This window comes from Scatophagus argus, chromosome 4, assembly GCF_020382885.2.
Source record: "Scatophagus argus isolate fScaArg1 chromosome 4, fScaArg1.pri, whole genome shotgun sequence".
Classification (NCBI taxonomy): Eukaryota; Metazoa; Chordata; class Actinopteri; family Scatophagidae; genus Scatophagus; species Scatophagus argus.
The window spans coordinates 23,774,138-23,797,650 of record NC_058496.1 but is presented as its reverse complement, the minus strand read 5'-3'; the positions used below and the strand labels follow the sequence as shown (position 1 = coordinate 23,797,650).

The 23,513-nt window shown below is 39.5% G+C and overlaps 2 protein-coding genes across 6 annotated transcripts in view; both read right to left on the bottom strand.

The window, feature by feature from the left end:
• cfap299 (cilia and flagella associated protein 299) overlaps positions 1 to 4,538 on the bottom strand; it is a 67,324-nt gene extending 62,786 nt beyond the window's left edge. For 4 of the 5 annotated variants that reach the window (XM_046385904.1, XM_046385905.1, XM_046385908.1 and 1 more), the window contains exons 1-2: positions 4,359 to 4,538; positions 1,432 to 1,574 (exon numbers count right to left, since the gene is read on the bottom strand). In XM_046385904.1, coding sequence (XP_046241860.1) covers positions 1,432 to 1,574; positions 4,359 to 4,529 — 314 coding nt within the window. In that variant the 5' untranslated portion in view covers positions 4,530 to 4,538. The remainder of the gene's footprint in view (positions 1 to 1,431; positions 1,575 to 4,358) is intronic. The other variant, XM_046385906.1, reaches the window with a different exon arrangement.
• A 6,459-nt stretch (positions 4,539 to 10,997) lies between these two features.
• fgf5 (fibroblast growth factor 5) lies at positions 10,998 to 23,246 on the bottom strand. Its single transcript, XM_046386381.1, has 3 exons — positions 22,727 to 23,246; positions 20,132 to 20,235; positions 10,998 to 12,264 (listed from the first exon to the last, which is right to left on the bottom strand). Exons 1-3 carry the CDS (start codon positions 22,935 to 22,937, stop codon positions 11,893 to 11,895), a joined length of 687 nt encoding a protein of 228 aa, XP_046242337.1. The 5' UTR covers positions 22,938 to 23,246; the 3' UTR covers positions 10,998 to 11,892.
• Positions 23,247 to 23,513: the final 267 nt, after the last annotated feature.

Below are 23,513 nucleotides of genomic sequence, written 5' to 3'. Positions count from 1 at the left end.
TTTCATAGATTTCATAGATTAAACAATAACTAAAGAAACTCAAGTCAAGAAAATAATCAGTTCATTAATCAATAAATGAAAATAATCGATACAAACATTAGCCGTAAGCTTGCAAATTAGTAATTGTGTTTAGTTCAGCCTCTGACTGAGCTCAAAACTAACCAGAAACGCCAGCCCTTTCCATAATCAAGCATATTTTTTGCTCAATTTGATATATTTTGAACTTGCATGGCTGTCTGCACCACCTTGAATCTGCGTCTAATCGAGTCTCGCCATTGAGTTTGCATACAATCGTATGTATTACATTACGTTCACTTTAATGAGACCACTGCACTGGCAGAAGAAGTATAAACATAGTGTTATGGGTTGAATGACCAAACTGCTGAACCTTAACCTTAATCTTAACCTTTGCAACAACAACACCTCGCAGTAACGTTGGGTAAAACACTGCACTGGCCAATCAAACACATGCAAATACACAAACCTGGTAGAATACCTAATAATAGTAATACTACAATTCCACTGTTAACCCCACAATTGTCAAAACAGGCGATATGATGAGATGAGATAACTTCACCAGCATCTGAAGCAACACACCAGCTCAGCCACTTTACAAAATATACTATTTTCCAGACATTTTTTCTGTCCAGTGTCAGAACACAGTACTATTTTCTGTACAAAGCCCAGCAATAACCCAATACTTAACCAGACTCCACAGGGCAGGTTTCTCTTGCCCATTTACACAGGGAGGTCAGAGGTCAAAGGTCAGGATCAGTTTGAAGCTGCTAGCCAGTGTTTTACTCAACAACAGTCTAACGGGAGATCAAAGCGTACCTCTGCGAACTTTTTCGATATCTTGCAAATTTGAAATCACACAAATCACCTTGACAGAAAAAAAACATGAATAATTACATTACAAACATTACACATTACAAAATTTATAAGTTATGTCAAGGCCACATTTTAGTCATAAGTATGACTGAAAATATTAATATTAAGAGAGTTAAGTCAGTGATCTAACTGAAACTGGCTGAGGCATTACAGCACTAGTGAAGAAACTGATGCACAAGGACCTCCCAAGCTTCCACCACAACAAACAAATTCTAGGGGGAAGACTGTGGATCACTCATCTAAATATTATTCTTTCTTACTGAATGAGAAGTCAGTACAGAGAACCACATCACACTAACATATAAAGGCAGGGACCAGGAGAGTAACTGCTCTTCTCCAATGCACACTGACTGATAGATTCCAAAATCCACTGACCACATTCAGACTTTCAAACAGAACTGTTTGATGTTCATATTATAACGCAGCCTCCTGAATTTCTAGCATTTGACTGGTTGTTGAATTTGTGTGAATTTGTTTCTCATGTTAGTCATGCAGAGGACATCCCAATAAGCACGGTGGGTTGGTGAGAATTTAACTCACTGTGGCCGGGTCCTGTTGTAGAAAGTGTTGCTTTTCACAGCCTCTGCAGCCTGCGCAGCTGCCTTCTTCTCCTCAAATTCCTCCCTGCTCAGGACCGTGCCCTTGTGGCCGTGCTCCACCAGCTTACGGGCAAACTCCCTGTTCTGTGAGAGAAAAAAAGAAGAGAGGAGTCAGTGGAGGAGAAGGAACACGGCCTACAGACAGGGTTGAAGACTGTGAGATGTTATCAGTTTTGAATATTGGCAAGGTAAGCTGTCAATCCTGTGATTTATTTTTTCACTGCTCTTCTTGGAGACCACTTAAGGAGTACAGCTAGTGTTTTTATTATTGTTAAACGTCAAAAAGTGCAAAACATAAAAGATATTGAATTTAACATGATATAGAACAGAAACCAGCAGCATATTCTGACATGTGAGAAGCTGGAATCAGAGAATATAAACTTTTCTGTCAATGCACTTACTGATGAATAAGTGGCTATCTTACACAAAGTCCACATATCTAGATTCTGCAACTTGATTCTGGATCTCAGCAATTAGATAGACAGATAAGATATCTATCTCTCTATCTAGAGAGATAGATATACTTTAATTGCCACTGCAAAATAAAATTTTAAATTTGGTCAGCCATTAGGATTTAGAATTTACTCACCACTCTGGGTTTATAGTTTAAAATTGTTATTTCACACCCTTCCTCAAAGTATGGAAGCACTAGTTGGCTCTGCAACACCACAACCTTCAGATACAGTTTCATTCTGTGGGTTTACTGTGATTTCATATCTACACACAGGCCTATTCATTTTCCAAGTTTGTGTGTGTGTGTGCGTGTGTGTGTGTGTGTGTGTGTGTGTGTGTGTGTGTGTGTGTGTGTGTGCACGCACTTCCATGGGTCAGTGCTTCTGCAGAGATTCTGCAGGGATACATTATTCCAATCACAGTTCACAGACCTGTCTTCATTAAAGCCAAACCATAAAGTCATCATCTGAAAACCAAATCTTGCCGTCAAATCCTGTGGCTTGTCAGATCAAAGCTTCGGCCACATGTCCTCCTACCCAAAATCCCAGCAGCCGGGCCTGCGTCTGCACCCGAGAGGAAAAGTTATATTTTCCTTCAACTTTGATGTGGTTCACCCGAAATGAGTCTCAGACATTTGCTGGTCCTAAAATTGGCCTGAAAGTCATTGTCTTCATTTTCAAGGCTCATTGAATAAGCCTATTTCAATGCGGTGGTTCTTACTGTGGACACAGCAAGAAGACCTATAATTAATACCCTACACATCTAACCTGGCAAGAGCAATACTGACTTTGTAATGAAACCACTTTAACTACTTTACTTTGAGTTTACAGTCATAGTTTGTGACAAATCCTAAACATCTTCATCCAGGAAAAATAGGTTTATAATTAGCTGATTTATCAGAGCGTAGGCCATATTAGCAGGACAACACAGGTTAGATGACCTGTGCTGACTGTGTTCTGTCACAACACAGGGGTGATTGAGTTTCATAGTGATTGACTGCAGCTGATTATCAAGTTAGATATGAGTATCTTCAGTGTGTGGACACAGGTGTTCAAACAAAGTGGCCACTACAGCAGCTATGTGAAAGATTAACAAATGTGCCATCTGCTGGGCAAAAACACAATTACCTATTTCTGATGAGCATGTTAAAATTCCAAATTCTAAATTCCAAATTCACAATGTGTGTGTGTACAGTGTGTGTGTGTGTTCATTTCTTTCAATGTTTATTTATTAGATGAATCGTCCTTAATAAATCTGTGTTGTTAGGGATAAAATGAGGCCAACATTGTTTGGCTGTACTGGTGAATTTTGGTGAATTAGTGAATTTCAGGAACAACAGCATTTGCAAAAATGGTACTTAGATCTTTTGAATCTCTGAAAAGTCAAAAAAACAAACTTTTAAGGCTTTTTAGGACTGGTAATTTCAAAGTTTTACGGTACCACACATTTGGATTTCAATTGTAACAGCTAATGGTCAATCTAGAGTAAGGGGTGAAGACCATATTGTCAAAGTATGCTTAACCGGGACTTGTCAGCAGTATCATCTGTATGTGACCAAGCATTCAGATAGACTTCTTGGTGTCTTTTTTAATTGTCCCTGCTGCTTTGGAATTCTACGACTGAGTGAGAATTTATAGAAATGTTAAGTTATATACCTTCTCTCATTAAGCAAACTTAAAATGAATGTACTGATTGTACCGTAGCTGCTAAGTAAACCCATAGTTTAAGCCCCTATTGCCAAACTTGTGTGTGACTGCCATCTAGCGTGCTACCACATGAGCTGCACCAAAAAAGGTTTCCTCATGGCAAAGTCAGCATATCTACATTGCTAAAAGGCAGAACATGTTAATGAAAACTGTTCAGAAAATGAAAAACAGTGACAATATGAAGAAAAGCACGTCGTGTTCTTCGAAATGACCACGGCTAAGCCACACAAAGTGGCCACTGAATACATGACTTCGAATACAAAGAAGACGACAAAGTTTCTCAACTGCAACACACGCATAATTCGTGAATCGTCAATGAATTCAGTTTTATGATGCAAAGCTCAACACTTAACCAAGTCAAAGGCAAATACATTATTAAAAGGACAACGTGTCAAATCGTGTTTCTTGTTCCACAATCTTTTTTTTAAGCAAAACAAAGTCAGCTAACTGCTGCAGCGGTCTTAGAAGCAACGGATATGAACCCAGGGAGTTGTAAGATGTAGCATGTGCCGAATTGAAGAAGTGTTTTAGGTGATTTTGAAAAATAAAACGTTATGAGTACCAGTGCACTGTAGCAGACGCACAAACATAACCGTAAAGTGACATCTCAGTGAAAGCGGCACCTACCGACGTGTTGTACAGACCTTACCCCGTAAGGAAAGACAGCTAACACGAATCAAAGTCAATAGTTTGTGCCAGAGTGACTCACTTTCAAGTAAAAGATATCCATTGGCGTTACTTTGGAGTCAAGATAATCTTCGTACACTTTAAACTGTGTTGTACATTCATGGAAACGTGAAGCTATGCTGGACTCCATCTTCTCGCCGTCTGTGTTGTAAAACGCTGCTATGGCAACAGACTTGCATGTTTGGCGGCACATCACAGGAAGCGGAAGTCACGCACCTAGAATGCACCAAGAGTACGGCTTCATAAGGATGATATAGGGGGGGAAAAAACATTAAAACATTATTTAAATGGTAAAGAACTGTTGTTCATTCAGTAGCACAAATATACTCAAACTTAATCTTTCATAATCTACAGATTTATTTGTCCTTTTTTTTTTTTCTTTTTTTTTTTTTTTACAAACTTATGAAGGAGAAACTGAAAAGAAGCAAATGGTTCACTTCAGTTTAGGGCACTTGAAATTCTGGTGTCAAAAGTATCCAAATTTGACGTAAACATTTGAAATGTCCCAGAAAAGAAGAGAAGATTTCCATTAACTGATTTGGAGTGAAGGAATTAAGTTATGCAAAGTGCAGTTTTGTCAGAAGTTGGCCTACCTTTTGCATGTAACAAAAAGAGTAGAATAGGTTGTGAATTGTAAACAAAACTGAAGGTACAAAAAACCCCTCAAGCAATAGTAGAAACTTTTCTTTTTGGTGAAAACTGAAGAAGGTTTTTTTTTTCTAAATTTTGCCATTGTCTTCTTGAATGCAAAATTTAAAAATGCACATAAAAATGCATTAATCGCAACAGCATTTAGTTTTTCTTGAAATCTGTTTATTTTCCTACAGGTACCAAAGCCCCCCCCCATACATCGCATGAATTAGTCACAGATCAAGTGAAGCTGATGGCCTGAGGGGAACTCTGAAACCAAACTTTAGCCTAGACATTAGCCTGAAAAAAAGAAAAAAGTCCTACACTAAAAAACCTAGACTAAAGGTCTTCACAGCTCCTTTCTGCTCCTCATCAAAATTATATCCAGTTTTGGGTAGAATCCCATTCTACCTCTAAAACCTGAGAGATCAGAAAATGAATGAGGACTTTTACTCTCAGTTTGGGACAAAGAGAGGCCTACTTTGCAGAGACAAAGCCTTTGAGGTCTATGTCAAATCCTATAATATTGTGTGTAACAGTGTTTACAATTTTTTTTTTCTTTGTCTTGTCTTTAAGTACACTATATAGACAAACTAATTGGGACACCTGACCTTGACAACCAAAGAGACTTTAATGACATCACATTCTAAATACAAAAATATTGATTTAGAGTTTGTTCCCCCTTTACAGTCATAACAGCTCCAACTCATCTCAGAAGATTTTGGGGTTGAGGTCAGGACTCTGTGCCGCGCCACTCAACATCTTCCACACCAAACTCATCCAACCATGTCTTTATGGACCTTGCTTTGAGCACTGGGACACAGTCATGCTAGAATAGAAAAGAGCCTTCCCAAAACTGCTGCCACAAAATTGGAAATATAGCATTGTCCAAAGTGTACCCTTAAGATTTCCTTCGTTGAAAGTGACAGATCCACGGGCTGGAGCCCCTACCTGCTGATAACGGGTTAGAGGCAGGATACACAGAGTCACACACAAGGGCAATGTAGAGTAACCTAACCAATTAACCTAACTGTTTTTGGGACTGTGGGAGAAAGCCAGAGAAAACCCGCAGAAAACCCACACAGGCACAGGGAGAACATGCAAACGCTGCACAGAAGGGCCCAGACATGGACTTGCACCCAGAACCCTCTTGCCATGAAGCGACAGTGCTAACGACCGCCCCACCATCCCATCATTGAATTCAGCTCATTTAAGTTAAAGATAACACAGCTGCAAAAGTACTGTGTGTCCTCTGTAATACCGTATGTCTTTGTATGCGTGATAAATTTCACTGAACTTAATTTACACTTCATAATGGGCCTAAATTTGGTGTAATGGATGATGACAAATGACTCGTCCCATGATGCTGGTCCCTACTTCCTGGCAAATGTACACATTCTGACATATTTATTGAGGATAAAGTACAGAATAAAATGTTCAGTGGTAATTTTCTCTGCTTAATTTATAGAAATACTGTGACTCTTGGCTGTGATTATTGTCTTTTATTATCATTTTGTTTAAATTTTCTCACTCAGCATGACTTTTAATGGTTCTGCAGTGATGTCCATGGAAAATGAGGTCATGATTAAATATGCTGTTGCATGAATGTGCTGTTGTGCAACAGCCATGGAACTTTTGGGCAACATGAGCATATGCAGACAAATAAGACAAGAGGAGGTGGAGGCAGATGGCAGGCCTGGCTGGCGAGTAGAGATGTAAAGATGTAAGTTGGTGTAATGAGAGAACCTACTCCTTCAAGATCAACTCTAAATAAAGACCATCATGCAAGCGTTGTTCCCTTTTTCCTGGTCACAAAGTGTTTTCTTACCTAGAATTAAAGACCTGCTACATTATTTAACATTATTTATGAATAATAAATGACAAACTCCTGTTGTTCTTATTCTGTGATGAAAAATCTCTTTCATGGTGAGGCTCTTTCTGTCTTTTCTCTTCTGACTTATCCATCCATCCATTCTCTATACCGCTTATCCGTCAGGGTCGCAGGGGAGCTGGAGCCTATCCCAGGTGACTACGGGTGAGAGGCGGGGTTCACCCTGGACTGGTCGCCAGTCAATCGCAGGGCCAACACACAAAGACAGACAACCACACACTCTCACACTCACACCTAGGGGCAATTTAGAGTAGCCAATTAACCTAATGTGCATGTTTTTGGTATTGTGGGAGGAAGCCGGAGTACCCGGAGAAAACCCACGCAGGCACAGGGAGAACATGCAAACTCCACATAGAAGGGCCCAGACCGGGATTCAAACCTGGAACCCTCTTGCTATGAGGCAACAGTGCTAACCACTGCACCACCGTGCCGTCTTTTGGCTTATGTTACCTGATTTTATAATGAGTGTTTACAGGGTAAAAAAAAAAGTTCAGTACAGTCAAAGTCAACAGTTCAGTCATGTTGTTAGGATCAGACAGCACTGGGCAGCATTTGGCACTTGTACACAGAACAACTTCTGCTCCTGCTATGCTATTTTTGTCTTAATTCAAGAGAGCCTAACAAATGAACAGCCCGTCCAGGAGTAAACAGGAGGATAAAAAAAATATGTATATCTGCTAGAATTTTGCCTAGCTCTTACTGCTAATTTCTTAAAGAACATATAACATGGCTGAAATTTATTAAACAGCTTTTACTGTCAGTCGTGACTTACTGAGACATCTGAAAAGAACAGAGCAATTATCAATGTTATTGGTAATACCTGTGCTTTTCCTTCAAATATTTTAGATTTTTGTCATAACAGTGTTTCATAATGCTTTTCTCACAAAAACATGACCAAATTTTAACTCAGTAGTGTCTGACTTTAAAATGTCGTGGAAAATACTTTCATCATTTCAACACATGGTTACTGTTACAAATTAAAAAACAGAATTCATAAACAATAATAAAAAAGACTTTCTCAATTCAGTACAATCAGGGGTTTTGCCAGTGCGTCCAAGTTTGGTCAGTAGCTTAATGGCTAATGACTAATGTTAGCTAATGTTACCAAACTGCTGAATTTCTGACTCTTTTTTTCCCTTAATCTGGGAAAAGAACTTAACAATATTTTTTTAACACTTCACTGATAAACATTTCAACGGTTTAACGGTTTATTTTTTTTGTTTAACAAAGGTTAAACAAGAAATAAACATGCTGTACCTCAGCCATGGCACGTGTTTTGTGAGGTCTTGAAATTTTGTCAAAATTATTACTGAAGAATTGTTTCCTTGACACATTATATGTGTTTCAAAGTTTGTGCTAAACCCATGTGAGACTCTGTTCCTCCTCATATCAAAATCCTTTGACTAGCATGTTTGCAATAGGCTAAGTAATACAGTATACAAAGCAAACGTTGATGGAGAATGTTGGTCAGTGATCAGCCCCCAGGCCTTTTTTAGACTAAAGTAAAAATTATCGTTACATCAGAATATGGAGATCAGCACACACAGCATACACACTCCACTTCCCTAATCCTAACATATTACATATGACTTCTCAATCATATATTTGTTATTTAATAGTCATATTACATAAAAACTCTTCTTCATACATAAGTTCTTATAAAAAAAATTTGGTACAAAAAATATTTCTTTGGGATGAGTACAAGATCCACAACATGATGACAACACATAAGATCAGTAAAAAACAAACAGCATCAAGATATCTACAGTTCATAAGGGCCCCAGAACATGTAGCTTTTAACTTTACTTGGACAAAGACAAAAACACTAAGTAAATATATACTCTTCCACTATATTAACCTGCGGATTAACTTCAGAGTAGTGGTTTACTTATTTTAGTGGTCTTTTTATGTAATCTATGTTTTTTAATGCCATTTGTAATTTATGAAATCTTCATAAAAAAAAAAAATTATGTTTTTAAACTGTTTATTAAATTGCGGGGCATTTCCCCAGCTCAAGTTCAATAAAATACTCTAAAGTAGACTATTGGAACTGGGGATTCAGGTTTGGCATTTGGTATTGTTATATTATATTATTAGGGAGGAAGTTGCAGTCTCCCATGATTGGTAGATTTTTTTTCACTATTTCCCAATTTTCTTATGAACTAGCCCTTGTGGTCATGATTGTCTGTCATTTCGTGTATTGTTTTAGCAGATGCGGGTCAAAATGCAGATTAACAGTTTTTCATCATAGCAATAACACACGGATATTAGAAAGATTGAGCCATGTTCTCCACCCTTCAGATCGAACCCTGAGGCTATATTTTTGCCTTTTCATCCAATACTGGAAGTTAACTTGCCACATTAATGTTGTGCAGTGAATATCCTCCTCTTACCAAAGAGCACTGCATATCTAGTTGCAACACACAGCACACATGAGACCAGATTATTAGCACAGTACAAAAGAGACAGACAGAAACATGACAAAACCTAAATCCAGTTCAAGCATGTAGCTTTACCCAACAGTACAGCCTCAACCTGACTAAAAACCCAGTAATTTATTGCCACCCGTTTGGTTTGGGGAACGTAACACAATTCTAGCTCTGAGTGCTTTCTGGATTTAAACGAATTTTACATACAAATGTATGGATATATGTTTTACACTTTGCTTATTAGAAATCAGCAAGATATTTGAGATTTCCAGCTGTCAAACTTCAAACATTTTCCTCTAAGTTAATACACAGGTTGTGACAGCAGAATATGATCAAAGTAGTCGTAGTGTGACACATAGTCCATTTGAATTTCTTTAAATACTCCTGCAAAATGCACCCCAAACTCAAGTAATTCAAAGAATTAAATTAAAAGACATCATTTAATATATAGTTCAGGCTCTTGGGGAGGGTCGGCTTTAAACAGCCAAACCCTGCCTTCCTCCCCAGAGATATCTGCATGTTCCTGAATGGTCATTCCACGGCTGTCTGCCATCTGATACACCTAAAGCTTCAACCTTCCCCAAAACAAATGACAGCTCTTTCTCGGCATCTTTATCCCTGCCGTGACAGCGGTGAGTGCTCCTCCTGAGAGGAATGCCTTGAGGTCATGACTCTGGATTTTTTCAGGGGACAGCCGGTGGCTAAAATGATAGTTTTGATGGACAGTTTTCTCCTTGATCCCTCACAGCTGTCCAGAAGATGGGGGGAGTCTCCAGCGATCCTGTCTGCGTATTCATGTTGATTATCACAAATCTGACATTAGAAAAGGGAACAGTTGATCTCTGTGTAGGTTGTACTAGGAGACATGTTTGAAGCACTTTTCAAGCCAGGTTTGAGAGGAATTTTCATCCCTTGAAGTGGCTAAAAATACGGCTTAGAGCCACATTTGTCTCTAAGCCATATTTGTGATAGAATTATTTTTCAGTGTTTAAAGCTGAAATCCATAACCTGTTTTTTAACAATCATAATTTTTGTCATTTGCACAGTGGAGTGTCTTTCTGAATGCCAATAAAATTGTGCAAGTTTAGAATTACAATTTGTACATCCTGCCTCATTTTAGTTGTATTTTAAAATTGTTGCTATTATTTAAATTGTCTCTTTTTTTTTAATTGAAATGATGAGCATTGTGAATTGATTTCAGATGGTACTGCAGTCTCTTCAATCCAGAGCCATCACACATGATGTAACTATAAACTCTAAAATAATTTTCATTTTACAAAATCAGTGTCCTCAGCTGATCATATGATGTGCTCCATTATTTGTTAGTAGGTAAGGGACTGGACCATTTTCTATACTGCTTATCCGTCAGGGTCGCGGGGGAGCTGGAGCCTATCCCAGCTGACTACGGGCGAGAGGCGGGGTTCACCCTGGACTGGTCGCCAGTCAATCACAGGGCCAACACACAAAGACAGACAACCACACACTCTCACACTCACATCAAGGGGCAATTTAGAGTAGCCAATTAACCTAATGTGCATGTTTTTGGTATTGTGGGAGGAAGCCGGAGTACCCGGAGAAAACCCACGCAGGCACAGGGAGAACATGCAAACTCCACATAGAAGGGCCCAGACCGGGATTCGAACCTGGAACCCTCTTCCTATGAGGCGACAGTGCTATGTATAATTATATCACTTGAATTTAAATTTTTTTTTTTAATTGTTTTGCATAAAAGTATCAAAAGTAATATTAATATTTTCTTTTGACTCTCTCCTTGATAACTCTGTTGACATCTATTTTAAGGCTATACCGATAATAATAATAATAATAATAAAAAAATCCATATTATTCTGTTTTCAAAACTAACATATCGGTTCTGTGCTAGCTACTACTTTACTATGAGAAAATACATCCTTGTACAGTGGCATGGTTGTTTTCTTCTGCCATATGACAAAACATTATTTTATTACTATTTGTTATTTTAATCTTTTCTAAAATAAATATGTTTAGAAAAGATCAAATCATATTTTGAAAATGAATCAGAAATCTGGGATGAGAATAAACTTCTCTTCCCTGCTATTCAATAAGATTCAGACAACTCTCACAAAGAAAACAGGCCTTTCCGTTCCTGTTTTCTAGTCCACACTTACTCCATAATAATCTTTGTACAGTCCCTTACCTACTAACAAATAATGGAGCACATCATATGATCAGCTGAGGACATTTTCAGTCAGCTGGTAAGGCAGACCAAAGTGGATGACTTTTGAATTATAATTCAAAAAACCTTTCAGATATGTCTCACCTCAAGAATATACCTCAAGTTATGGATTTCAGCCTTACTAGTTATGAACACTAAAGATAACATAAATAGGACATAGCATCATCAACTCAAGTGGAAACACAAATCCCAACTATGATCATATCTTTAGCAAAGACAAGCTCAGCAGTTGTTCCTGGCAGCCCTTTGAGGTTTTCCCACACTTCTTAGATACCTGGAATGCTTTCAATGTAATAAATGACCATTGTCAGTTTACTGGGCATGCACATCACTTATATATGTGTCCAATGCCTATGAATCTTGTATCCTTCAGACAGAAACCTTGTGACATCTATCCAAACCGATACTTGGGCCAGTACTTGACTTGTGTACGTCTTGGGGCTGTTCCTGCGTGGACATTAGCTTTCGTTTGAGGAGGTTTGGGCGGTGGTGGTGTCAGGGCTTTCCTCCTCTCTTTGTTCCTGTCTGTGATGGTGAAGCCCCGCTCGCTCTTGTCATGCAAACTGACCCTGGGTAAGAAGTGGGTGGAAACATGCTGGGATTTGACCCGAGGACTGGAGCCCATTTTAGCTTTCCCTCTCTTATTGAGGGCCACATACCACTCGCGACCAGTCTTGTGGTTCCTGTGGATTACTGAGGCGTAAGTGTTGTAGCTGTTCTCCTGGAAACGTTCCCTAAACTTACAGTCATCTGTGAACCATTCCTACAAAAGAAACAAAATATAAGGAATTAGCATGTGTAACCTCTTGCCTTTTTCACTTGGCTTTCATCTAATTAAACTTGAAAAATAGTTCATTGGTTTAGATCAGCCAGTGAGCCTTTTTGAGATAACTTTTAATTAGCAAACCTTTAAATCTGGTGGTTTTCTAAACTGTTCCTCATGAGCTCATGAAACTGGATCTGTCCACATGTAAAAAATGATCTGTTGTGGAACATATGGGAACTCTGTTTGCATGACACCATGTAACCTCGTCCTGTATCCCTCTTGTTAACTGCTGCTGAGATAATTGTCTCTAATCTGAGGAAAGAAAAAGTGATGCTTCCTATTCCCTTACAAGAAGGCTGTCACCAACAAGAATCTGGGACTGACCTCTGCCAGATTCTCCCTGCAGATGAAATTTTATTTTCTTGTTAATACTGATCTGAGACAAGGTTCACACTCACGATCATATACTGTTACTAGAGAAGATTTTTTTTTTAACCCTCTAGGAAAACTATCCTCACTCTGAGATGTGTTTACTAAAATACTAAAATATATATATAAAAAACTGAACAGGAAACACACTTTGTCATCAGCATGTCTTTAAAATCTGATGGTGTACAAAGGTACAAGCCATTTTTTCAGTGTTAACAGGTTTTTGCGGGTAGTTTTTCTTCCCTTTAATCAAGGCTCTAAAGATGGAGAGTGTTGTTCTCTGTACAGGTTGTAAAGCCCACCGAAGCACTGGGAAAAACAAGGGAAAACCATGTCCAAAAATTCTTGAATTCCTAATCATACAGCACTGGATCACTATTGTAATAGCACGTTCAGATTGAAAAAATACTTGTCATCTCAACCTGCCATTACATACTGCACGGCCTCATTTCTGTTCAACATAAACATGATATCGACTGTGATCTGATTGGGTGTAGGTGCTCCAAAAATAACAAAGGGTTTTGCTTTCCTCTTGGGGGTGGGTTTCGAAGTCATCTAAATGACTTTCCTTATCACAGAGATACTTTGACTGACAGCAGCAGAGCCTCCGTTGTACTCATCAAATGCTCATGGTCTGTGTATTAACTTCACCTAAGAAGATCTTCTATATGAAGATACAAGTTGTTTTTCTGATAATGTTGTTTGTTGCAGTAGCAATGGACTGATCAACAGGATTATTGCATTTCACAGTGTTCAATGGCTCTGTAAAGTGGCTTCAATTCATTGAATATGAATTGAATATTTATTGAATATATTTATTGAATATTAAATATTTGACGTTTGACCATTGTAGTTTTTGACTTTGAACAATGTTGACACAAAATTTTTCATTTGACCTACTGCACCTCGTGTTGCTATAATTTACAGTGAAATCTGAAAGACCTCAAATGGGATGACGTGTGAGGCTCTGCCTTCTCATTTGCATGGGCAGTACAGATGATATTAGCAATATAGGCTGATCTACAGAAGGTGATTAAAATTATACAATAGATTAATGTAGCAGCAATAATAATCTAAAGGATCCAAATGCTGCCCATACCATAACCATCATACTTCAGCTTGCAGACATTTGAAATGATGTTCTAAATGTATGCTCCACAATTAGGTTGAGCTTGAACCAAATTGGAGGCTGAACCAAACCTACCCAACTGAAATAAATTGTGTACCAATCCAAACATGCTCTATTAAAATGTTTGGGACAATGGAACCAGCACAATATGGTATTCCGTATATTTAGTGAAAATGTAAAGACAGCACTGATGTGCCATATTTCAGAAACAAAGATGCAGATATTCATTGAATGTTCCCATTTTGTGCCTAAAAATACCTCGGGTGGGAAACTCTGACATGTACCCAGGGATGCTTGCTTTCTTGCTGCAGTATGACTTCCTTGTATAACCTCCTGCCATTCTGAAATAAAACAAACTGTTCTGCTTTGCTGAAGAGTGAAGCATAGCAGAAAATGATGCCATTACAGCGTTTGGTAAACATGCCAGTCACAAGAGAGTGCGCTGCGGCCGAAGCAGAAAAGTACAGAGGCTTAAGTTATTCAAAGTGACCGACTGTTCCTTTTGGCTGTTGTTTTTAAAAATGATTAGAAAACTGTACAGACCTCCCGAGTCACTGCTATGTGTAGATTGCAATCATTTAACAGAATGCTACATATGAGCAACATACCAGCAGTCAGGGAATTACACATTTAGAAACAAATCCACTGGAGCATGTATGACTGTACTTGCGCACACAATCATATATGCACACACACACACATACACACACACAAGCGTGCATACCAGGACAGAGCTTTGGCCCCTGCTGTGTTACACAGGATTTAATGGCTGCAGCCAGATTCCAGAGATCTTATTGTTAAAATCATAATGCTTGTACAGCTGTTTAACCTGGCTTTTGCCCTGCTGGATTGGTCACACTCTGTTAAAGAGACCTTTCCCATGATCCTCGGGGGCAAGCTATATTGAGGGCAGAGGTGGAAAATTACTGATGGCTAACCTTTTTCTTTACAAATGTGTTCATTTTATTCTTACACTACAACAGACAGATGATAGAGTATTTATTAGAAATTATAATTCCACTAGCTTCTGAAACTTAATTTTAAAAATGCCAGTGGATGATTTTACATTTGTTTCTTCATGTTGACATATGAAAAAACACAACAGTAAACCAAGAGTCTACATCCATGCGAGGGGCTCTGTGAGGCTGTATTGAGCCACAGCTTTTCTTTGGAACAAATGACATTATGGCAGCGTGCAAACATGCTAATCTTAAGATAATTTTCACCATGCTCAATGTTAGCTGAGCATGTTAACTTCTGTCAAGGACCCCTAAACTGACACAAATTAGTCCACAGACCACCATTTAATAAGATTTCGACCTGGGATCCTCTAGGTCTATTGGAAGTATGCAGAGATCCTGTGTGTGCGTGTGTTTTTTGTTTTTAATATTATCATTATTATTTTACTAATTTTATTGATTTGGGGATGTTTCTGGGCATCAGCTTTAGGGTAGTGGGCTTGTAACCACTGTGCTTTTATTCAAGGCTAAAAACATGGCGACCAGGTTACATCACAGTTTCCACTTCTCTCCTCTGATCTGACTGTGTCAAGAATGTTGAAAGAGCTGCAGGTCTGTTGTCTAAGGAACGTGGCACCTTACTGCAGGGCTGTACAGAGGTGTGGGTGTGTTTATTTGTGCTTTGTAATAAATAAATGTAAAACAATCAAAAGAAATGAGGTGGAGCCCTACACTGCTTTGTGTCCAGTCATGTAGAGGGATGGATTAACCCTCTCTTTCAGTAGCACTAGTTATACCAAATGAGGTCACTTAGTTTGATTTTCAACTTAAGGAACTGGGCTTGTAATGAACTGGTTAGGAAAAGGAAACACTTAATTATTTGACATAAACAATGTCTTATGTATAAATGCAAAAGAAAGTGTAGCCGAGAAGCATCGCAAACAAATGACAGAAATCACAAAGACCATCATTCTCCAGTGAAATCCTCAGTGTTATATTAGCATTCTCAGAGGCTACATCATTTCATTCTAGTCATGTAGCTCTGACTTTTTCTGTCTTCTCCCTCTCCATCTCTCTCACTGTTTGTTCAACAAATGCACATGACCCTTTCACCTTTCAAAAGATTATGTTTGTGGTGTCTTGCTGAGTAGGTCATGCAGAGCAACGTGCAAGTCTCCTCACCCATTATTCAGCCAATAAATTTCTACTGTGAAAACATCTAAATATTAAATATGACAGACGATGCAAGATAAGCTTCAGGGTGTCACCTGACACCCCAGCGTGAGGCCCGAGCCTGTCTGTGGCCCCCAAGGTTTACATCCGTCCCAAATCATCAAGGCAGTTAAATAGCACAGTGCAGCTGTAGCCACAGATTGGAGTTTTAGTTATACAAATATTTCTCTGAGGCAGAGCTGCTCCGGAGGCAAAAATAAGCCCCAACTGCAAAGTTTGGTGCCAGAGAACAGTCTCACAGGGAGTATCAACAAAAAGTATCAACAGCAAGTAGTGGGGCTGTACGGCAAAAAAAGGAAACTGAGATTAAAATATTATACGTAAATTTGCTACATATAAAACTCTATATTAAAGAGTCTATAGGTCTTTTATCATCTGCTATGTGTTGTATGTAGCAACTAAGATGCTGACTTTTCTTTTTTTAGCAAAGAATTTGAGCTACCTGTCCACTTACAAACTTAATGTCAAACTTTCAACCAGTCTTCCTAAGTAAATGGAGTTAGTTGTCATGGAGCAAACTCCATCCACTGATAACACCCATGAGATGCAATTTAGCATTCCACAAAAATCTAATAAGCAAGTCAACCCAGCAAGTTTTTTGTAGTAGTTTGACCTTTCAGCATGCTATTAGCCAAGGTAAGGAATTAACTATCAGGTCCAACACACATACAGTTTTGTTATACTTGCATTTACCGTAATGGGGCATATCATGAGGAAGTTATGGTCAAGATAGTGCTAGAAAGGTGACAGTGTGTCTAAAATGAAAGGGGTTCATCCCATGTTGTCCACATATGTGCTCAGTAACTTCTGGCTGGTTAATGCAGCACTATTAGTTCAAACTGACATGACTATAGTCATAAGAATGAAGTCTTACTGTATTTAGATTTGTTTGTTTTGTGCCGAGTCTAATGTTAGCAAGACAAAATTACCTTTAGGCTACGTTCACTCACATTTAACTCAGATAATGAGATTATTACTGCCTCTAAGACTATACTGGCACTGTGGGCAACCTCAAACCAAACATAATCCAACACAGAAGACTCCCCATGTGAGGTGCTGTTGAGCAAGGCAACAAAAGTAGAGTTGATCTGTAAGTAAACCTGCTCTTTGGATTCCTCCTGTCCCTTCATATTGAAACCTGCTAAAATGCTCTGCTTTCAGGACTTCAGTCTGATTGTGCTGGAGTCATGCAGACACAACAAAACCAGCCACAAACAGATGATCGACCTTTGAGTCGGTGCAGAAGGAGTGGATGCGGAAAGTTGGACTTTCATTTGTGACATTTCAGCAGTTTGGAACAGGAGATGAAGGGGCAGATGAGACTACAGTGCACACATGCTGGACCACAAGCAAAAATATCCCACTGAGTCAGACTGTGGCCATGCATGACAAACTTCCAGCAGAAGCAACAAAAACCAAGATCAGGTTTTAGTATGAGGAAATACCCTGCAGCGCGCTGTTTGGCTTTGTCACATTGTTTTCTCTCATTATTCACATCTTGCCAGTTTTGTATCTAAATCTTGTTTGGGAAGTGCTTTGAAAATGGGAAAGTTTGTAATGTTCCTGTGCACTTATATAAGTTGCAATGACAACTCAGTGTGTATCTACTGGTGTTCAGCTCAGTAGATTTCAAGCGCACTGTGGCTGAGGATGCATTTTGAGGAAAGATGTCACATAACTCCCCACTGACAAGGCTTCATGAAACAATACCAGGAGCTGAGGGGGCATAAATCGCTGTCGCACATTCACACCCACAGCAGCTCACAGACTCTCCAGCTCTCCGACTGTTGCCTGCCTGGCTGATTGTTTACTCAACATATTGATCTCCACTTTGTGGCTCCCTCCACTCCATATTATCATTCGTCCCAGACGGGAGTTAATCTGCTCTTCCCATTAACACATGCTAATAGGGAGCTTGGTCTGTCTATATGCATGCCAAGGCTCCCACAGATGAGTCATCAGTGCGACTGGTTGATGGCTGGCTGTCCGGCCTACTTATGGCACTGAGGCCAAGCTGCTGTGGGCAGATTTGGGCTTACTGTGTGTTTGGGGGGATTTGAAAGTCGTCAAAACTATGGCTAAAGATTACAGCAGTATGCCATGACATGCTGATGTCAGATTTGGGGATTTTGTTATGCAGCACAGATGCAAAGCTGCACAAACTAATAAGCAAAACAAACATGGATGCACTCTGCAAGGTTGTGTACTGGAGAAGTACACCAACCTCATGAGTTGAAAGAAATTGGTCTGCAACAGGGACATCACATTAGCAGCAAATGAGATGCAGATTGGCAGTACTTGGCTAAATTCAATTTTAATGCCAGGTATCTGCACTGGCAGGAAGTCTACCCAGAAACCCCCCCCAAAATTTGATCATAATTAGAAATAATTATTACTAGCCCTTGACAGCTGCTAAACAAATAGCATGATATGTAAAACTATGAAATTTCAGGACCTCCCCACACAAAATGATTGCTGCCAGTTCTCTAACACGGCCATCACATTTTAAAAAGAGGCTTTGACCTTAACTTCATTTAAATACTCAAGACCAATAATGTTTTCAAAGAAGAAGATGCTTTTGAACAGCTTTTCAGTTGCCAGTTTGCTTCTACATAATTTTACTGCTGTTTTCAATATAAGTAAAACTGATACAGACCCCCATGGTGTACTGATTGCGTACACATTCGTAGCAGCCCTGGTGTCTCTTTTAGCCAATGAGACATGAAATCAGCATTATCCATCAGTCAATACACATAATGCTGAGATTAAATTGCAATATACTGTAATAAATTTGTGTATATACTTGATGGTCTGAAGATTTGTTGCTAGTCGCTTTTTAGAGGTAAAACTCATAGGCTAAAGATGTAAACACATCTCTGGAATAGTTCCAGTTCTGGACTGGCTTTTGCAGTGTATGGGAGGCTGAAACAAGCAATAAATCCACAGTACTTGCAAAGGTGCACACAGTAAAGATCGTCAGTGATGATGCACTGTATTTGTATACTGATATTTGTAGACCTCAACTCCTAAATCCCATAATCACCACTCTCTCTTTTACCTTTGGATCTACATTGATTTTATTTCCTGTCTGGATTCCAATAGAAGACATCGGTCAGAACTGTAATCTGAAAAACTGAAATGAAATGTAAATCCTGGAGGATTTGGACAGTTTTGTCAAAAAAAAACTTGTTTAATTTACCAATACGGTTTGAACTTTTCTTCAAGTTTTTTTCATTCTTAACACGACTGTCGCTTTTCATAAGTACAACCAACTGCGACACCATGAATGTTCGAGAAGAGTTCACCTCTATGCCCATTTGTATGTGCCTTCTACTGCACAATGGGAAAAAGACAGTTCAGATATGTGAGTACTCAGAGATGTAAGAACAATACTCAATACTTTTGAACACGTTTGAACAATATGACCCAGTTCAGCAGCTCTGTGGAGCTTTTTGCCTCTTTTAGCTCATTGTTTTGTTGTAAAGAATATCTAGTACCTCTGTGCTCTCATCAGCAGGCAGTAGTTTTCAGCAAACAGGCTCTGATAAACCCACTATACACTACCTGCTTGGCACCAAACAGCATACAAAGCTAATGACTAGCAGACAGTGGTGGAGGAAATATTTTATTTGAGTAAAAGTAGCAATACCACAGTCCAGAAGTCCTGCATTCATAATTAAAACTGCTGAGAATTAGCATATGCAGTATTTGCATAATCCATTTCAGAATAATCCATATTATACTACTGGATTATATTGATTGATGCATTAATGTGCACACCACTTTATGTTGCAGCTGGTTAGGGTCACTTCATATGCTGCTGGGTATCTTTTTAATATCTTGCTGAGTGAACTTACATTAATCACGAGGACACAAACATGATGTTGTTCTGTCTCTGACCTTCACTTTATAATAACTTTATAAAGTGAAATATGTCAGAATGTGTGCGTGATAGACTTTTTATGGAGTTCTTCTGCCCCAAAATGTCCGAACATTCATCCTTAAATGAATCTTCAGCATTAACTTAACGGTGAGACATTCAAGTACGTACGTGCTGTGAGTAAATAAGAGTGTGAGCTGACAAACAGAAGATGAAGCGTGTGTGAATACTTACAGTGGCATGGAGTCGTCCTCTTTTATTCATGGCCAGGAATCTGTTACTGTAGACCCCTTTGATGCCGATGACCCCCTGAGAAACCGCAAAGAGCTCCAGGACACCTGGGTGGACAAACCACATGCTCTGATGATTGACAGTTGATGTAAGTGTATTTTTACCTCTCTTGTCATTTTCTGGAAATAGTCGCTCATCTGTAGTCTGGTGAAAACAGTGGACATGACTACATTTGCTGCTCTGTCTGCACAGTTTTGCAGTTCAGCTACACCTCTGGCTTTATCTTGATCACTATATTCTTTTGGACTACTCGTATCTGGTGAGTACAAATTAACCAGTTTATTAACCAGTAAATTAATCACAACCAAAGTAATACATTGGTTGAATTGAATATAATTTTGGTCATCATGTTTCATCACTTTGATGACATATAAAAACTTTACAAACTCTTGCAAGTGCAACAGAACTGTGCAGCGGTGATGAATGCACTGAGGGACGCTGAGTGTGGCTATTACCCTTTGGCTTAAAACACAGGAAATACTGGGACAGTCTTCACTGCGCACAAAGACTTTTACATGCTTTTGCGAGCTGTTGAGGTTGTCCACATGCACAAAGATGTCAGTGGTTAACTTGACACTGCTTGTCAGAATCAGAATTCCTTTATTTATCCCTGAAGGGAAAGGGACAAACAGTAGCAGCCTGAAGTTCACAGAGTCAGCCCCTGTGGGTCACCAGACCAAGCCACAGACAAGATGGTTTAGTCAAATAACAGGTGAATCCCCATCCCTTGGTATCTACTGCCAGCGTGCCCTTTAGCAAGGCCCCTCAAATCCAAGATTCTTCAGGGAGACTGTTCAGTGGCCAAACATGGTAAAACTAACTGCCTAAGTATTTTAGTTGCTTAAAGCACACACTGGAAGGGAACAAACATTGAAGGTTATTGACAGAGAGCATTTTGCTGGTTCTATAGACAGCATCTTGTATATCGCTAAAAATATAATGTGGTCATGGAAAACGTTGCATTTGTTCAAAGGACAAACTCATCGTGACCATAACATTTAATAAAATGCTGATATCAACATAATATTGTCAAAACAACATTTCCATCTGACTGCTGTACAACACCAATGTCAGCCAAAAAGTCAAAATAAAAGGGAACTTGAATAGAAGCGTTACTCCTCAGGTATTCTGTTAAGCAGTGATACGAAAGCAGTGTGATGGTGAAAGAATGTTCACATTACAAATCTAATATGCCCAGTCTCCTGTTTGTCTCCAGCGCTGTCATGCATGATTCAAAACCACGGGGCTGTCATGTTCAAATCCATGTAACCCGACAACTCTTCTAAAGGGGACCATGAAATGGAGGCACAAGTGCACTTTCACGGTCAGTTTGGCTGCTTCGTCAGTGGATGAGCAATAAGAGATCTGGTGGCATAGTAAAAACCGAAAACCTGATTTATGACATCAGTATTCTGGCCTAAGTAACCCAGAACAATCTGCACGCAAACAACGGCAACTGAAAACTGTTGAATTTTGATTTTTTCATAAGTGTTTCAAGTCAAAACTCATACTAATACAATACATACAGCTGCCTTTTTTTGAGACATTCTTGCTTGTAAAAAAAAAAAAAAAATCTCATAGCAGACTTATTGGATGATTTTTTTTGCTCCACTCACTTGTTTAGTCTCTTTCCTATTTGTTGAATTGTCTCAACCTTTTCTTTGAGTAGAAGTAGACTCATAAATTAGCTGATAAATCTTATCGATATGCCTGGATTCCTGTTTTAAAAAGTTTGTTTCTATTGTGTCTTTGCATAAGACATAAACGTAAATTTGATTTGTGAAAGTTTTGATTATCAATATTGGTGTCAATCTAAAAAAAAATCCAGTATCCGGTGCTTCTTCTATGACTGGACCCTGAAGAAACACATCAAATCAATCTGGACACTCTAACCAGGTGGTTTAATAATAAACCTTATTACCCTTAAAACTGAAAGGTATTTCCACAGAGCACAATAATGCGCTTAAATATCAGCTTGTTAGTGGTCTTTATTTCTTTACTTGTGGCTTATTTGATCTGAAAAGTTCAATCATTTGCATAAACGAGCAATATTCGTTTATACGGAAAACGATAACAGTCTCATTTTTAAGGTGGTTATTTATTTATTTATTTGCAGTGTATGGAGTAGCGTTGTTGTGATGACAGTCGTGCTGATTGACAATCCAACACATCCTGGTATCTCACTGCTGCACCTGTTACTTCCACAAATAGTCTACCTGCCAACATCCCGGAGAGACACAAACAAGGCTCGTCAACCAGATGGCCGCTGTTCAGTTATTTCACAGGGTCAGGCAGCCTAAGTTTAGGCGCGCCGTCCTTACACACTTCCTGTGAAAATCATTATTGTTAGAACTTCCGCGGATGACATTTGAAATAGATACAAGTAGCAAACAGAGGGGAATCAATTAGAGCAAATGCTGGAATGAAGATCTGAAGGCGCATTCTCAGCGGGACGCACTAGATTCATCTGCGCGTCAGACGTTATAATTTAGTAGTTAGGCTGCTCCGTGCACCGTGGAACCGGAGTGAATGACTTACTCAGCTGGTTGGACTCATGGCTGCCGTTGACTCTGCCGTCGGGATGAATCTGCAGATGGAAGCCGATGCCAACCCTACAGTAGAGCCTGCAAGTCCTGCGTCCCGAGCTGATCTCGTCTTTCAGAAGTTGGCGCTTCAAAGAGGTGTGTTGTGCTCCGGCGGCGGCGCAGATCAAGTGAGCGATGGTCAGAAGGTAAAGAGGAACATTCATTCTTCCAAAAGCAACCCACTCGCTAGGCCACTTCTTGCATTTTGGTGTCGTTTCTGAGGTCTGGGCACCAGAAACCGTGCGCACACACGCGTGCAGCGCTCCTGGACATTACCCCGGCTGCAGTAGCTGGAGCTGTTCTGCTGGCACGGGGATATTTATAACGCCAATGATCTCACTACTCAATGCATGCCTGAGCTCTAAAGGACGCTCTTTCATCCAGATTTTGTCGCCGAGATGCCACTCCTGCTCAGCACCGATCCAGAACAGCGGGGCGTGAAGGAAGCGCGACTGACATCGCACATTTTCCAAGCAATCGTCCGCGCCAGGACGCACTAAGCGCGGCATTTTACGCACAGGGTGACATCGCTTTAATAGACGGAAGACGCGTTTAATTCATAGATAAAAAGACACAAAATGTCTGTATAGTGATGGCGCTTCTTCCCGTGTAAGAAGCGCTGAATCGAAATAATGACACGTTAAACACAGGCGGGAGGACGGTGGGGTTCAGACAGTAGAGATCATCGGGTGGTGCAGCACTTGTAACTCTGGCTCACCGGGAGACTCAGGGAGCCGTAT

Bases quoted from the DNA above. Each gene is read 5' to 3' on its own strand.
- fgf5 (XM_046386381.1), bottom strand. From the start codon at position 22,937: ATGAATGTTCCTCTTTACCTTCTGACCATCGCTCACTTGATCTGCGCC. The intron at 20,236-22,726 runs GTAAGTCATTCA...TTGTCCACCCAG, and splicing joins CCATGAGTCCAACCAGCTGA to GTGTCCTGGAGCTCTTTGCG. The intron at 12,265-20,131 runs GTAAGTATTCAC...TTTCTTTTGTAG, and splicing joins GAGGACGACTCCATGCCACT to GAATGGTTCACAGATGACTG.